Source organism: Salvia hispanica, chromosome 5 (assembly GCF_023119035.1).
Source record: "Salvia hispanica cultivar TCC Black 2014 chromosome 5, UniMelb_Shisp_WGS_1.0, whole genome shotgun sequence".
In the NCBI taxonomy this organism is placed as follows: Eukaryota; Viridiplantae; Streptophyta; class Magnoliopsida; order Lamiales; family Lamiaceae; genus Salvia; species Salvia hispanica.
In genome coordinates, this window is record NC_062969.1 from 35,637,325 (window position 1) to 35,651,591 (window position 14,267).

The following is a 14,267-nucleotide window of genomic DNA, read 5'->3' on the forward strand; positions in this document are numbered from 1 at the left end:
CCTCAGAGCCTGTACCGGAGGCTGAGCCTTACTCTGACGAGCCCACCTCCTTATTTTTGCGACCCGGCGCGCCCAAGTGATCCCCCCGTGGCTCTGATACCACTGTAGGGATCAGATCACTCGGGATTCGCTAATTACAGGGACCCCTTTATTGATTGATCTCTGAGATGGCTAATCTCAGAAATTACAAGCCAAATACAACAATAGCTACAAGGTAGTAAGATTACAAATACACTAAATACAGTGATTACAAATCAGGAACCCTAGCTACTAGCCAAGCCTTCAACCAGGCTGGACTCCTCAAGCTTGATCCGATTAAGCACCTGCACACTAAGTAGAAGTATTAGTAATCAAACGCAAGATCCTTGCGGATCTAAATTGAAATAGCAACAAAGGTTCAGAAGATTTAGGATATGGCTCAGGTCGCACACACACGACTTCACAGGGCTAAGGACCTCCTCAATCTTCACCAACAAGTCTCAAGGGAGCACGGCGAAGTAACCAAACCCTAACCCTAGGATACTCCGACTGCTACAACACAAGAAACCACCTCAGTCACACGGAGCTCACAACAACCTCAGAGCACTTCTCTGCAACACAAGAACCCTCAAGGAAACCTCCAATCTCTCAAGAATCCAACGAAGAAGTTGGACAAACCCTAGATCTGAGAAGGAATGCTCACACACTCACACACTCAGAAGCTAAACCGATGATTCTCTCTAGAACCGAGAACCAATGAGGGAAACAGAAGATCGGAGAAGATAACCGGCGAACGGTGCCGGAATCTAAAGAGAGAGAAGAGAGAAGCAGGAGCGGCTCATACAAGAGAGAGAGAAGATGGTATCGAATGAATCAGAATGTGATGAGTCTCAAGACTCATAACAAACACTAACCTAGATCCAACGGCCAACAGCCAAGATCCGAGAGAGGCATCCACGTGGCAGCCATCGGAGTATCCCTTATTAGTTATTGGGCTAACACCAATAATCACATGGGCCTATGAATTAAATTAGCCCAGCCTAAATAAATCAAGCCCAATCACAATTAGAGTCCATATACTTCACAACATCTAAGAGAATTAATAAGCTGAGGGATAGTTTCTGAGCGATTGGTAAACAACATGAGGTGGCATCAAACTTTCTCTTTTTTTATTGAATTCCCTCTCTCCTTTCACTAATTCTCTACCTCTCTCCTCTCGTCTCCTCTCTAATTCCCTTTCTCCATTTCTCTCCTCCCCTCTCTGATACTTCGATCCCCTTCTCTCCTCCCGTGGACATTTATTTTTGTCAACATAGTAGTCATTTCTAATTTATCAAAAAGTAATATATATTTTATCTCTCATACTTTATTTTCTCCATTTAACATACTAAATATCTAATTTTTAATCTACGTGGGAAAAAAAACGTCCATATTAGTAAGAAATGGAGAAAGAACTATTATTTGGAGCACTTAAAATTGGAATAGTAATGCTTTCAACTTAAAAAATATCCGGTACATTACTATAATCAAGAATAATAATATTACTATTATATTATCAACAGTCCAAAATAAAGAAAGAATGAAAAATGAACTTTAAAGTGTTTTAATTTCCAATGTTGAAAAATATATGTTAAATATATGAGCATTTAGTAGTGAGTTAACAGAATATCATTGTTAATTATTTAATTAACAAGTTTTAATTATTCAGTGGTGTTGCATAATTGATTCTAGGAGGTTAGTAGGGATTGGATTTGGAACAACGGGCTTAAAATTGTAAAGACTCTAACCCTAATAAATTGGGCAACAACTGCAATGCTAAGCCCAATAGCCAACAACTAAAATGGTAAGCCATTTTTAAACTTATTTAGGTTTTGGCTGACACAATGAGAAAAGTTAACTTTTGCTGTATCAAGTTTTAAAATGTAGCTAATCGATAATTTTGGGTAATGAAATATGGATTTTTTAAAGCTTCAAGAGCGGAGGTGATTTTTTTTATGAATATTACGCAACTTACGAGTTCAAGTTCTTATGATTAAATGATTTATTTATGCAAAATTCATTACTTGTATTCTATTTTATGTTTACGTTCAGATTTTCACCTACAAATCATAGTAGATGAATGTGAAATGTGTCATTGCTTGTTTAATACTAAGCTAAAATCGATAGTATATTAAAAAAAAAAATTCATAAATGTCCTTATTTGAGTAGATATCAATAAATATCTTATTCAGTTATTATTTTAATAATGGATCACATATTTCACTAACTTGTTATCCTCACAATTATTATAAAATAATACAATAAGTAATTTTTTTCATTCATTTTCTTTCATAAATTAATCAAATCATTTTTTTTAAATATAATATTAATAAAATATATGGCATCTATTGGAGGTCGGAGATGGTGCATAATTTGCGTAAGATAGGTGTGGAATGCGAAAATGTGAGGGAAATAGCAGTATCCCATTATAAATATTCAAATGTGCGGTAAGTGTGATTCTTTGAAAAAGGTCATATATCAATTTGAATGTTGCTTTTTCTAGCCTACTTTTGCAGCAATAATCATAGCTCAAAAGTGCCCATAATGATTAAAATGGAGATATGTAATGTAATTTTAGTCAAATCTTTCGATAATAGGCATAGCAATACATCACGATGAAAATGGTTATATTTATGGGATTTGAGAAATCATTGGGTTAATGCTCATGTCATTCTGACGATAGGGTTTCTCTCGCACAATATGCGGCAAATTAATTGCATAATACTGATAATTTAATTTAATTTTTTTGCGATTTCGAGTAGGAGCATTACCAAACAATATTTTTTGTGTTTCTCCACTCTCTTAAGTAACAAGCGACGTTGTCTCGCACACAATTCCTATCTCATTATTTTAATATTTAGTTAATACAAATTATATTTTAATTTATTTTTTCCAAGTCACTTCTTAATTTATATAATTCTTCTGTTTATTTCAATGATATTAATCATCATAAGTAGATTCATATTTTTTGTTTCCCATTGCACTAGTATGATCCAACTCAATTGACACCAAAAAGGGATAGGATCTAGCCAACGGAAATTAGATTAAAAGGATTTAGATAAAAGAAAAGAGATGGAAAAGGTGTAAAAAGTAGGGTATCCTCAAGCTAAAAGAAGATGTTAATCCTAGGCTACTTTCACGTTGGCTCCATAATTATAGTTACAATAAACTATGAAAATATACATTTACTTAATTAAACAAGCAATTTGCGGAATTGGATAAAATCTTAGATGAGTTTGCTTATAAAAGTCTTTATAAAATTCAACATTCAACTAAGTACTTATACAATTAGCTATGAGAGATATTTATACTTAGTTCTAAAAACATATGAAAATTTAAAATAAAATGGATAAAAAAGTCACAAATCCCGGAAAGGCACTCGACCTAGTGGTGTTTTGGCCAATTGCCACTCGACTCAGTAGAGATCTCTGGAGTCCTCTCGGCTGAGTAGGAATATGTCCCTTTACGACTCGGTTGAGTAGAGCCCTCTAGAATGAGTCACTGTTCCCACTTGGCCAAGTGGGAAATGCCCTAAGTGTCACTCGGCCGAGTGACACCCTTTGGCTCTCAGTTTTGGCCCCAATGCTCGATCTGCACTCCAATCTCTCTTCCATCGTCCTTTGGCCCCAATCAATCCACGGGTTGTAGAGTCGACGTGGCATTTGATATCGAACAACCAAGTTCAAATCATGCTGCTAGTCTCGACATTAATTGGGTGTGAGTTCTACTATTGTTGGCCTTTAATTGTAATGCATTTTTTAACGTTTCTCTTTTTATGTTTTATGTGTATTTTTTTTTTTGGTTGTGTTTTACCTTTACTATTTTCTGTGAACTTATTAATCATATGTATGCGATATGATCAATTGATAACTTTCTTATATTGATAACTGACAACTATGTCAATAACCTTGATGTTAACACGAAGACATTTGCATGTCAACTAAATGTAGTTGACATACGTAAGTCTTCTGTTGACATGCAAATATAGATGTCAATGTAGTTGACATACAAATATCTTCGTGTTGACATCTATAACGTAAGTTGTTGACATAATTGTCAATTATCAATTTAAGAAAGTTAGCTATCTAACGAGACCTCGTATGTGTAATGCAGTAACTAGATAGTGGGCTGATTTGTTGCCTAGATTATTATAATATCCAAAACTAAATGAAATATGGTTTTGGAATTTGACAAAAGTACCTTTTAAGGTTGTAATGGAGATCGTTTGATCCTAATATATTATGAGCATACACGCGAAGAAGATGTTTTGATCCTAAATGCATCACATATATATATCTCTATTTTCGTCGGTAAAGGATATTGAATACGGTCATTTTCTAGAAGCGTATACACAAAAAATTATTGAAAATTGAATATAAATATAAAATACAAAAAAATAGTAGTTTTATCATTTTGAATCGTTCATTAAAATTGGACTAATTCTAAAAGTTGAACATTTTAAATCAATACTAACCCTATACATTATTCTAAATATGGATCCCACAATCTTCTAACACTATTTCTATTATATTTTTTCATCGTCTCTTTTATTTTACAATTGCACATTAAAATCTGTATCATTTATAACTTTATCTATTTTTGTGGATGGAGGGAGCAGATGTCACATAAAGGCATGGGATGGCCCTTGAAATGATCAAACCTATGTGAAGAAGAATTGATTATTTTATTTGACTTTATACAAAAGGTCCCTTTCTTGGTCTCCACTTATGCATTATGGGAGTTCAATTTAAAGCTGCAGAATGAAAATGCACTTTTTAATTTAGTTGCTTACATCCCCACTACGTAATTACTGTAGCATATCATACTTCAATGTATACGGAGTACTTTTTAATTACTTGGAAAAGTGGGAGTCGTAGAATTTGATGCCCATATCTCTCCAAATGTGGTAATATTTCATTTTTAGCAATTAAAAAATATTTAGAAATCCTATGTGCCATTTAAAAAAAGTCAATTCGAAGCGAGTTTCTCCTCTGAACTTTGTCAATATACGATCGCTAATTTTACTAAATTGGGTTAATTGATATTCCATTCTATCATAGATGAATATGTATAGAGAGTTGTGATTAATATCGAACCCTTCTTAAAAACCGAACTAGAGACTAAATTTGAGCCACTCATTTTTCTTAATCTTATGGTTCTGATATTCCCTTCGATCATAGATGAATATGTATAGAGAGTTGTGATATTCCCTTCGATCATAGATGAATATGTATTGTGATTAATATCGAAGCGAGTTTCTCCTCTGAACTTTGTCAATATACGATCGCTAATTTTACTAAATTGGGTTAATTGATATTCCCTTCTATCATAGATGAATATGTATAGAGAGTTGTGATTAATATCGAACCCTTCTTAAAGACCGAACTAGTGACTAAATTTGAGCCACTCATTTTTCTTAATCTTATTGTTCTGATTAATTTATAATTAATTTAATATTTTATTAAATAAAAATATTTTTTTTATTTTTTTATTTTTTTTTATTTTTTTTAATAAAAATAAAAAAAATAAAAATTTAAAAAATTTAAAAAATAAAAAAATAAATTAAAATTAAAATTAAAAAGTTTTTATTAAATAAAATATTAAATTAATTGTATATTAATCCGAACCACAAGATTAAGAAAATGGATGGCCCTAATTTGGTCCCTAGTTCAGTCTTTAAGAGTGGATTTATGGTTAATAGGACTCTGTATAGAAGGGGGAGTGTTATATTGCTAACTCAATACTTAATTGTTAACTACAACTAAATAATATCCATTAGATATTCAAATTAAAGGCATAGATCATCAACCCTGAAATGTCAATACGATCAACAAAAAACGTCAATAAAGGCCATAGAATTAATTACAAAAAATATCAATAGGGGTATTAATGTCAATTAACTACAAAATTAGTTATAACAAACTTTTAAAAGAAATCCCAAAACTTTAAATTCATATAACATATATCAAATTAAAGATAATTTTATAAGGATTCCAACGATATCCAACATGTATATGTTCCGACGTCAAAATTTGAAAAAAAAATTGAAAATTTTTAATTTGTTTAAATGCAATAGAAATGTCAACATACTATATAAAATATGTCGATATAATACATGTAGAATGTCAATATAATATGTGTTAACATTCTTAAAACATTGTGTTAACATTCTCAAAGCATTGTGTTGATATTTTCGGAACACTATATTGACATTTTCATCCAAAATCCTAATTTGGAGTTTTTTTTAATATTTTTCAATTTAATTAATAAAAATAAAAATTACACGTGGCAAATTGTAGACCATATGTTTTCTAAAATCTTATGACTTTAAATTAGTTGTAGTTAGCAATTAAATGATGAGTTATCAATTGATCACTCCCATGTATAGAAGATAGTTTGTAAATTTTATATTAAAACTTATACTCCGTATTTAGGGGGAGTGTTATATTGCTAACTCAATGCTTAATTGCTAACTACAACTCAATAATAGCCATTAGATATTCAAATTAAAGGCCTAGATCATCAACCACGAAATGTCAATACGATCAACAAAAAACGTTAATAAGGCTATAGGATTAATTCCAATAAAAATCAATAGGGGTATTAATGTCAAGTTAGTTATAACTAACTTTTAAAAAAATCCCAAAACTTTAAATTCATATAACATATATCAAATTAAAGATAATTTTATAAGGATTCCAACGATATACTACATGCATATGTTCCGACGCCAAAATTTGAAAAAAAAATTTGAATTTTTTTTTTTGAATTTTTCGTATTTTTGACGAACAGATTTATGTCAATACACCTTACATAATATGTCAATATTATGCTTGTAAAATGTCAATATGAAATTGTGTTGACATTATTATGTCTTCGTGTTGATGTATATCATACACTGTATTGACATTGTATTTCTAAACCCTAAATTTGATAATTGCTATTATCTTTTTAATATTAAAAAATAAAAAATGAAATTACGCATGGCAAATTGTAGACCACAAGATTCTAAAATCTTAAGGTATTAAATTAGTTGTAGTTAGCAACTAAGGGATGAGTTAGCAGTTGATCACTCCCCTTCGTAATTAGTATATTTGAGAACTATATCTTAGAAGAAAAAATATAAAGTTTACTTCTCGTAATTAGTATATTTGAGAACTATATCTTAGAAGAAAAAAATATAAAGTTTACTTTTCTTCATGATAACCAACTAGGACTTAACGCAAAGACTTCGTGCGGAAAAAAATTTCCTCTTTTTTTTCCATGACTTCCTTTTTCTTTCTTTTGTTCCCCAACACACTCTGCCCTCTGTGACTTATATTTACAATATTGCTGCATAGACACATGATCGTGTAAAATTAGGACATGTTAACATGTAAACATGCACACAAATTTTAGTTAATTAATAATAAGGATAGTGCGGACGTATTTATTTAACTCGATTAAAATTTAGTTTAATAAAAAGGATTTCATAGCTAAAGATTTCGAAATTAATTTATTTCTTGCTAAGGAGGATATACGAATTTCCAGTTGAAAAAACGTTAAAAACTATTTAATTTCTTAAACGCATCCTCCCTTTGTCCCACGTAATTAAAACGGTTCTTTGTTTGTCCCACATAATTAAGACATTTTTTTAAAAGAAGTGTCTTAATTTGTCTTAATTACGTGGGACAAATGGACAATAAGAGTCACATTTTACCATTTCAGTCTGTCCCACAATAAGAATCACATTTCACTTTTATCATAAATAATAAGTAGATTTTATATTCGACCATCTTATCACACTCACATTTTATTATAAAATATATAAGTGGTAAGTAGGCTCTATAGTTCATTAACTTATTCAACTCATTTTTCTTTATATATTTTAAAACTCGTGTCCACACCAAATGTGACTTCTATCATGAGACAGAGGTAATACTCATATTAAATTGTTGAAGTTAGGTCTAAATTGGTCAAAGAATTCAGTCGCAGATCATATTATATTTCCTAATCTCATTAAATTTACTTGGTGTCTTCCTTCAAAATCAATATTTGTCTTACTATAAGCGCATCTAAAAAAAGAAAAGATAAAATTGGGTCCATACGTTTAGATGTCAAAAGAGATTAGAAAATATAGAAATAAAGACAAATGCAGAAAAAAGCTCTATGGTAGTATTTCAAAAATACAACTGTAGTGTAGAATGTGCATGCATGTGTGAATACACTCCAAAAGTCCAAATCTCTCTCTTTCTCCCTTTCCCCACTCTCTCAAAATAGCCTATCATTTTCTTCATCAAACCAAAAAAATCAACCCCCCCCAAAAAAATGCACATGCTCTTCATTCTCCTTCTTCTTCTCAGCAGCTCCTCTCTTTCCGTTACTGGAAATGCAGAGCTGAGAGCGCTGATGGAGATAAAGGCCTCATTGGATCCAGGAAACAAGCGGTTGTCGTCGTGGACGGCCGACGGCGACCCTTGCGGCGGCGCATTCGAGGGAGTCGCCTGCAACGAGCACCGCAAGGTCGCCAACATCTCTCTTCAGGGGAAAGGCCTCGCCGGAAAGGTGCCGGCGGCTCTGTCGGAGCTCAAGTGCTTGTCCGGTCTCTACCTCCATTACAATTCCCTCACCGGCCAAATTCCGCCGGAGATTGCTAACCTCACCGAGCTCACCGATCTCTATCTCAACGTCAATCACTTAACTGGCCAAATTCCGCCTCAGATCGGAAGCATGGCTTCTCTTCAAGGTTGGACAAATTTTAGTTTTGAATTTTGTGTTTTTTCGAATTAATTTCATCACGAGGTTTTGGTGACTTTGCAGTGGTGCAGCTGTGCTGCAACAATCTGACCGGAAACATACCCGCGGAGATGGGGCTGTTGAAAAAGTTAAGCGTGCTTGCGCTGGAGAATAACGGAATCACAGGGCAGATCCCTTCCAGCTTGGGAAATTTGGGGATGTTGAAGAGATTGTATTTGAACTCCAATCGTCTCTCCGGCCCAGTCCCGATCCCATTAGCGAATCTCGTTTCGTTACAAGTGCTTGATGTTCGAAACAACACTCTCTCTGGAGCTGTCCCTCTTGGTGAGAATGAGCTGCTCTGTTTCAATTCCCAATTTCTTTTTCTTGTTTGTTAATTTCTTTTTGCAATTTATGAAGCTCTGAGACATTTGAATGAAGAATTTCGTTTCGAAAACAATCCTGGCTTGTGCGGCTCGGGTTTCCCTTCTCTTCGAGCTTGCACTGCTTGGGACAACGCGAACCAGGCGAGCACGGTCCCTGCAGCGAGCATACCGCGGTCAGCGCCTCTCCCGTTGAACTGCTCGCACTGCTCTGGCTCCTCGTCGCGTCTCCCACAGATAGGCATTGTTGGAGGAGCCATTGCAGTGACCCTCGCCTTAACCGTGGTGGCATTGCTCTGCGCTGTGAAATATCGTCGTGCAAAGCAGAAAGTCAGCCACAAATCAGAGACCTCCGAAGATCAGTTGCACAAGGTTATGAGCCATCCCTCGCCTCGAGAATATGGCCATGAGGAGGCATCTCCTTGTAGCAAGTTCAATCTTGAAGAGGTGGAATCAGCTACACATCATTTCTCGGAGGCGAATCTGCTGGGGAGGAGCAAGTTCTCCGCGGTCTACAGGGGAACGCTCAAGGATGGAGTGGTTGTGGCGATCAAGAGCATCAGCAAGTCGAGCTGCAAGACGGATGAGGACGAGTTCTTCAAGGGGATGAGCTTGCTCAGCTCTCTTAACCATGAGAATGTTGTCAAGTTGAAGGGCTATTGCTCTTCCAAGGCTAGAGGGGAATGCTTCTTGATATATGAATTCGTGCCGGGAGGGAACCTGTCTCACTATCTTGATGGGGAAGATGATCATGCCATCCTTGATTGGCCAACAAGAGTCTCAATCATCCATGGCATTGCAAAAGGTAACTAATTGTATACTGTTACCGCATATCTTAATGTTTGATACTCAAGAAAGTTGTTAGATTATTGCATATCTTGCTTGGGAGGAGGGGCACCACACCATCATAATGGTTACTATAAATGTAGCATTGATGAGATGTTGGTCCACATACTAAAAGGAAAAGATATTCAAGATTTGATCTACCATACATAATAAAAATTTTACTCATTGTTTTTAACCTTAAAATTTGTATTTCAGGTATGGAGTATTTGCATAGAAATGAGTGGAACAAGGGTGGAATCATCCACCAAAACATATCAGTGGAGAAAGTGGTGTTGGACGAGCAGATGAGGCCTTTGATTGTGGACTGCGGCCTTCTGAAACTGCTGGCCGACGACGTGGTCTACTCGGCGCTGAAAGTGAGTGCGGCGCTGGGGTACATGGCGCCAGAGTACATAAGCACGGGGCGGTTCACAGAGAAGAGCGACGTCTATGCCTACGGTGTCATCATCCTCCAGGTGCTCTCCGGCAAGACAGTCCTCTCCACGGCCGTGAGAGCGGCAGCAGAATCCGGGAACGTGGGAGAGCTGATGGACATGAAACTTGAGGGGAAGTATAGTGAAAGTGAGGGCGCTGGGCTCACAAAATTGGCTTTGGATTGCACCAATGATGATCCACTAAGTAGACCAACAATGGAATGGGTTGTGAGAGAGCTGTCTTCATTGTTAGTTGAGAGCATCTCTAATGTGTAAATTATGCTTCAGAGGAGCTAGTATGAAATATAGAACTAATGTGATTGAGAATAATTCCTAAATATGGCATTACAAAGCTTTGACTTCATCCTATTTACCTTTGAACAATCAAATCCAAAAGATTACACAACAATAAATTAAAAATGCCAACCTTTAGCTCTCCAATACCTTTGGGCATTTTCATTTAGCCGAGCATTTCTCAACTTGAGAAATAGCTTGTAAGCCACATCCACTTTATTTGAATCCATCAACCTATTATATAATTTGCTAGAAATGATTTTGCTAGGGAATAATCCCTTGCTAATACATTCCTCCATAACCAGCACTGCAGATTCAAGCCTCCCTGTGTTACACAGACCATTTATGAGATACTCATAAACCTGCATATCACAACCATACCCACTTTCTTGCATTTCCTCCCACATTTTCAGCAGCATTCCACACTTTCCAAACCTAGATAGCCTCATCAGTAGCAGCTTATATCCCGTCATCGATACTCTACACCCTGCTTTCCTTGCCTTGTTGTACACCATCAATGCAGCATATGGCGGACCGTAGCTACACAAAGGTTTCAAGATCTCGGTCAAAGCCCCTGTTGAAGGAATCACGCCTCGACCAAGCATCACATCGAGCAATTCGATGGCATCTGAAACTCTTCTTCTTTTGAGGAAATACAGTATTATCCTGACATAAGTATCCACGCTTGGCTCAAAACCATCGTGCACCATCCCCTCGTGGAATTTCAACGCCCCACTGATGTCGTGATTAGCAATACAGTTGAAGATCATAGCATCGTAAACCTCACTACTCAGTCTACTCCCTTTCTCCTCCAAGAAGTTGAAAATTCTGATCGCATCATCGAATCTACCAGCTCTGCCAAATCCCTCAATGACATAGCTATGAGTAACACAGTTAGGCTCAACTCCATCATCCACCATCAACTTCAAAAACTTCTCAACTTCAGTAACTTTACCAAGCTTTGACCATCCTCCTATGATAATATTATACATCGAACCATCACACTGCACCTTCTCTCTCATTCTATTAAACAACAAACATGCTGTTCCTACATGTGATCGCTGTGACAAGCAACTCAATGCAACACGCAGAGTTTCCATATTGCATTCTAACCCATACTTCTCCAATTCCCCAAAAATTGTTGTAGCTTTAGAAACACGGTGAGCGCGAAGATAACTATCCATAACAATGAAAAGGGTCTCAGAATTCACGGTTACCCCTCTGTTCCCCATATCTTTCACGATTTCCATCATATGCACAAATGATTTCCTCCTACCCAATGCTTTAAGCACTATATGGAAGGCACCAACACCTTTTGACAAATTTGGCTGCTCAATTGCCCAATTGAAAAACACTAACATTGCCTCACCACTTAAGTCTCCCATGTTCACTACTTTAGAAAATACTTCATCATTTAATTCTACACCAACCCCACTCAATGCGCTATGAATTGCAACTTTGCTGGGGAGTTTCTGCAGGAAAACTCCCCGCAGCTTATCTTCAGGCGGCAGAAAATCATCGGCAGCCCTAATACCCAATTGACTGCAAGATGAATCCACTTCACTAGGGCTGCGGATTGAAAAATCATCGGCAGCTCTAACATCCAACTGATTGCAAGATGAATCTACATCACTAGGACTGCGGATTGATATGGGGAAAATATCACAAAGCTGGTTCAGTATACGACATTCACTGCTGGTAGAACTATTAATTTTTGTGGTATTTACAACAAGTTGCTCTGTCGAATACTGAGATGCAAAAACCAGATAGGAACGGTGGAGCAGCAGAGAACTGCATCTGAATTTATTCCATGAAACCCCTCTAATAAACATTATCTCGATTGGCAGCACGGATGCTTTGATCTGATTCCTGCAACCCTAAACCCTAAACAAAAATAAGTAAATAATAAGTGAAATGCAAGTTGTAATTCAAGCAATAATGTAAAAGACACTTCAAAAATGTGAAAAAAAAAATTCTTAGCTTAGCTCAGCCTTTATTAAAAATTATTCATTGCTAAGGCCTACGGGAAGACAATAACCCGTCCATAGAAATAAATTCATTTTGTGATATACTATATCTTTTTCATTTAGGCATTAAAACGAAAAATAAAAAATTGCAAAGAACAGAAATGAATACTGTACAGCTTTGATTGAGACATATCAAGTATGAAGTCAGTTTTGGTTGAGACATTTTACCAAACAGCTGGAGTATATACCTTTTTTCGCTATAGACAAGCATAGGTTCATTCTAATCAAATTCTGTACATCACGAAACATCCATTAATCAGTATAAAAAATCAAACAGTTTGACATTCAAAATCAACATCTCACAAATCTTACTCTCCCAATTTTTAAATTGAATTCCAATTTGAAAAAAGTTAACAAATTTGCAGATGTCAAAACAAATAAGAATGGAAAGAAGTAAAAGAAGAACGAGAAGTTAACTTGATAAAGAGGGCGGCGGGCACAGTCGACGGCGGCAGCGGCGGGAAGCTGACTTGCCAGTCGGTCGGAGAGAGTAGGAAGCAATCAATCTAAATGGTAGGGGGCTGTAGCTGTAGGGCCTCGATCCATTATTAATGGGCCGAATTACTATAAGTCGGACCACAACATATTTCTAAAATAATTTAACTGAATATAGCAAACTAAATACTCCACTTCTCCATCCCACCTAGACACAATTTTTTTTTTAGATATTGACACCTAATATCGTGGAATTTTTAAAAAGTTAGATTTATTTTTCATAAATTTTAAAATTGACAAATAATATCACGAACTTTATCCTGAGTTTGTTATTTTCCACCAATGAAAAAATTCCAGCTATATTAATAGATTGAAGAACAAATTTGGAGGGTGTGCTTCAAGAAAAACTATTCTCAAAGATTGAAAATCTTGAAACTCTCGAAGTTGTTGTACAATAATTACGAAAAAAATGATATTATTTGCTAGAATTTTTCCATTTGGTGGGAAATAACAAACTCGGGATAAAGTTCGTGATATTATTTGTCAATTTCAAAATTCATGGGAAAAACTGAACTTTTTTAAAGTTCCATGATATTAGGTGTCAATTCCCTTTTTCTTATGTCCCAATCTAAATGACTTATTCTTTAAATAAAAACAACACTTCTCTAATTTTTCACTCATTTACTTTATTCATTCTCTACTCAACTTACAAAATAATTCTGCATAAAGTTACGTGCTGTATAAGAATTGCTCTACTTTGAAATGTATCGGAGGGAACATATACTCTAAAACTGTTCAATCAGTTGCCATCAACATATCCATACAACAAATTATGTAGTCATTCATTTTATTAAAATTATCATTAAGTATTGAATCGGTTCCCAAACAAAGACTAATAATAGACAATAGTGGCACCTGAAGCCAACCCACCGGTTCATTCCATCTATTCCGAGTTAGCCCTCCTAGGTACCACAGAGATTATATTGGCTTCAATTTCGACAGTATAACTAATTTTTGTGCTAAAATAATGATGTTCAATTTTTTTGCCGCATTTTATATCAATTCGGAACCATTAATCACATTTCATAGTCAAATCGGATAATGGTGTTTCCACTTTTACAAATATGTGACTGTAA

The 14,267-nt window shown here is 35.4% G+C and overlaps 2 protein-coding genes across 3 annotated transcripts; one reads left to right on the plus strand and one right to left on the minus strand.

Moving 5' to 3' along the window:
* Positions 1–8,217: 8,217 nt before the first annotated feature.
* LOC125188298 (probable LRR receptor-like serine/threonine-protein kinase At5g37450) lies at positions 8,218–10,739 on the plus strand. The gene is made up of 4 exons (XM_048085072.1): positions 8,218–8,743; positions 8,818–9,078; positions 9,154–9,921; positions 10,158–10,739. The coding sequence occupies exons 1-4, from the start codon at positions 8,326–8,328 to the stop codon at positions 10,649–10,651; spliced, it is 1,941 nt and encodes a 646-aa protein (XP_047941029.1). The 5' UTR covers positions 8,218–8,325; the 3' UTR covers positions 10,652–10,739.
* On the minus strand, positions 10,670–13,246 carry LOC125188299 (putative pentatricopeptide repeat-containing protein At5g43820). Of its 2 annotated transcripts, XM_048085073.1 has the most exons (3): positions 13,114–13,236; positions 12,885–12,927; positions 10,670–12,553 (listed from the first exon to the last, which is right to left on the minus strand). In XM_048085073.1, exon 3 carries the CDS (start codon positions 12,499–12,501, stop codon positions 10,789–10,791), a length of 1,713 nt encoding a protein of 570 aa, XP_047941030.1. In that variant the 5' UTR covers positions 12,502–12,553; positions 12,885–12,927; positions 13,114–13,236; the 3' UTR covers positions 10,670–10,788. The 2 variants fall into 2 exon arrangements, with proteins under 2 accessions (XP_047941030.1, XP_047941031.1); XM_048085074.1 differs by lacking the exon at positions 12,885–12,927 and having other exon boundaries at positions 13,114–13,246.
* Positions 13,247–14,267: the final 1,021 nt, after the last annotated feature.

Coding starts and splice junctions, on each gene's coding strand:
- LOC125188298 (XM_048085072.1), top strand. CDS start 8,326: ATGCACATGCTCTTCATTCTCCTTCTTCTTCTCAGCAGCTCCTCTCTT. Junction 8,744..8,817: donor AAGCATGGCTTCTCTTCAAG/GTTGGACAAATT, acceptor GTGACTTTGCAG/TGGTGCAGCTGTGCTGCAAC. Junction 9,922..10,157: donor CATCCATGGCATTGCAAAAG/GTAACTAATTGT, acceptor TTTGTATTTCAG/GTATGGAGTATTTGCATAGA.
- LOC125188299 (XM_048085074.1), bottom strand. CDS start 12,501: ATGTTTATTAGAGGGGTTTCATGGAATAAATTCAGATGCAGTTCTCTG.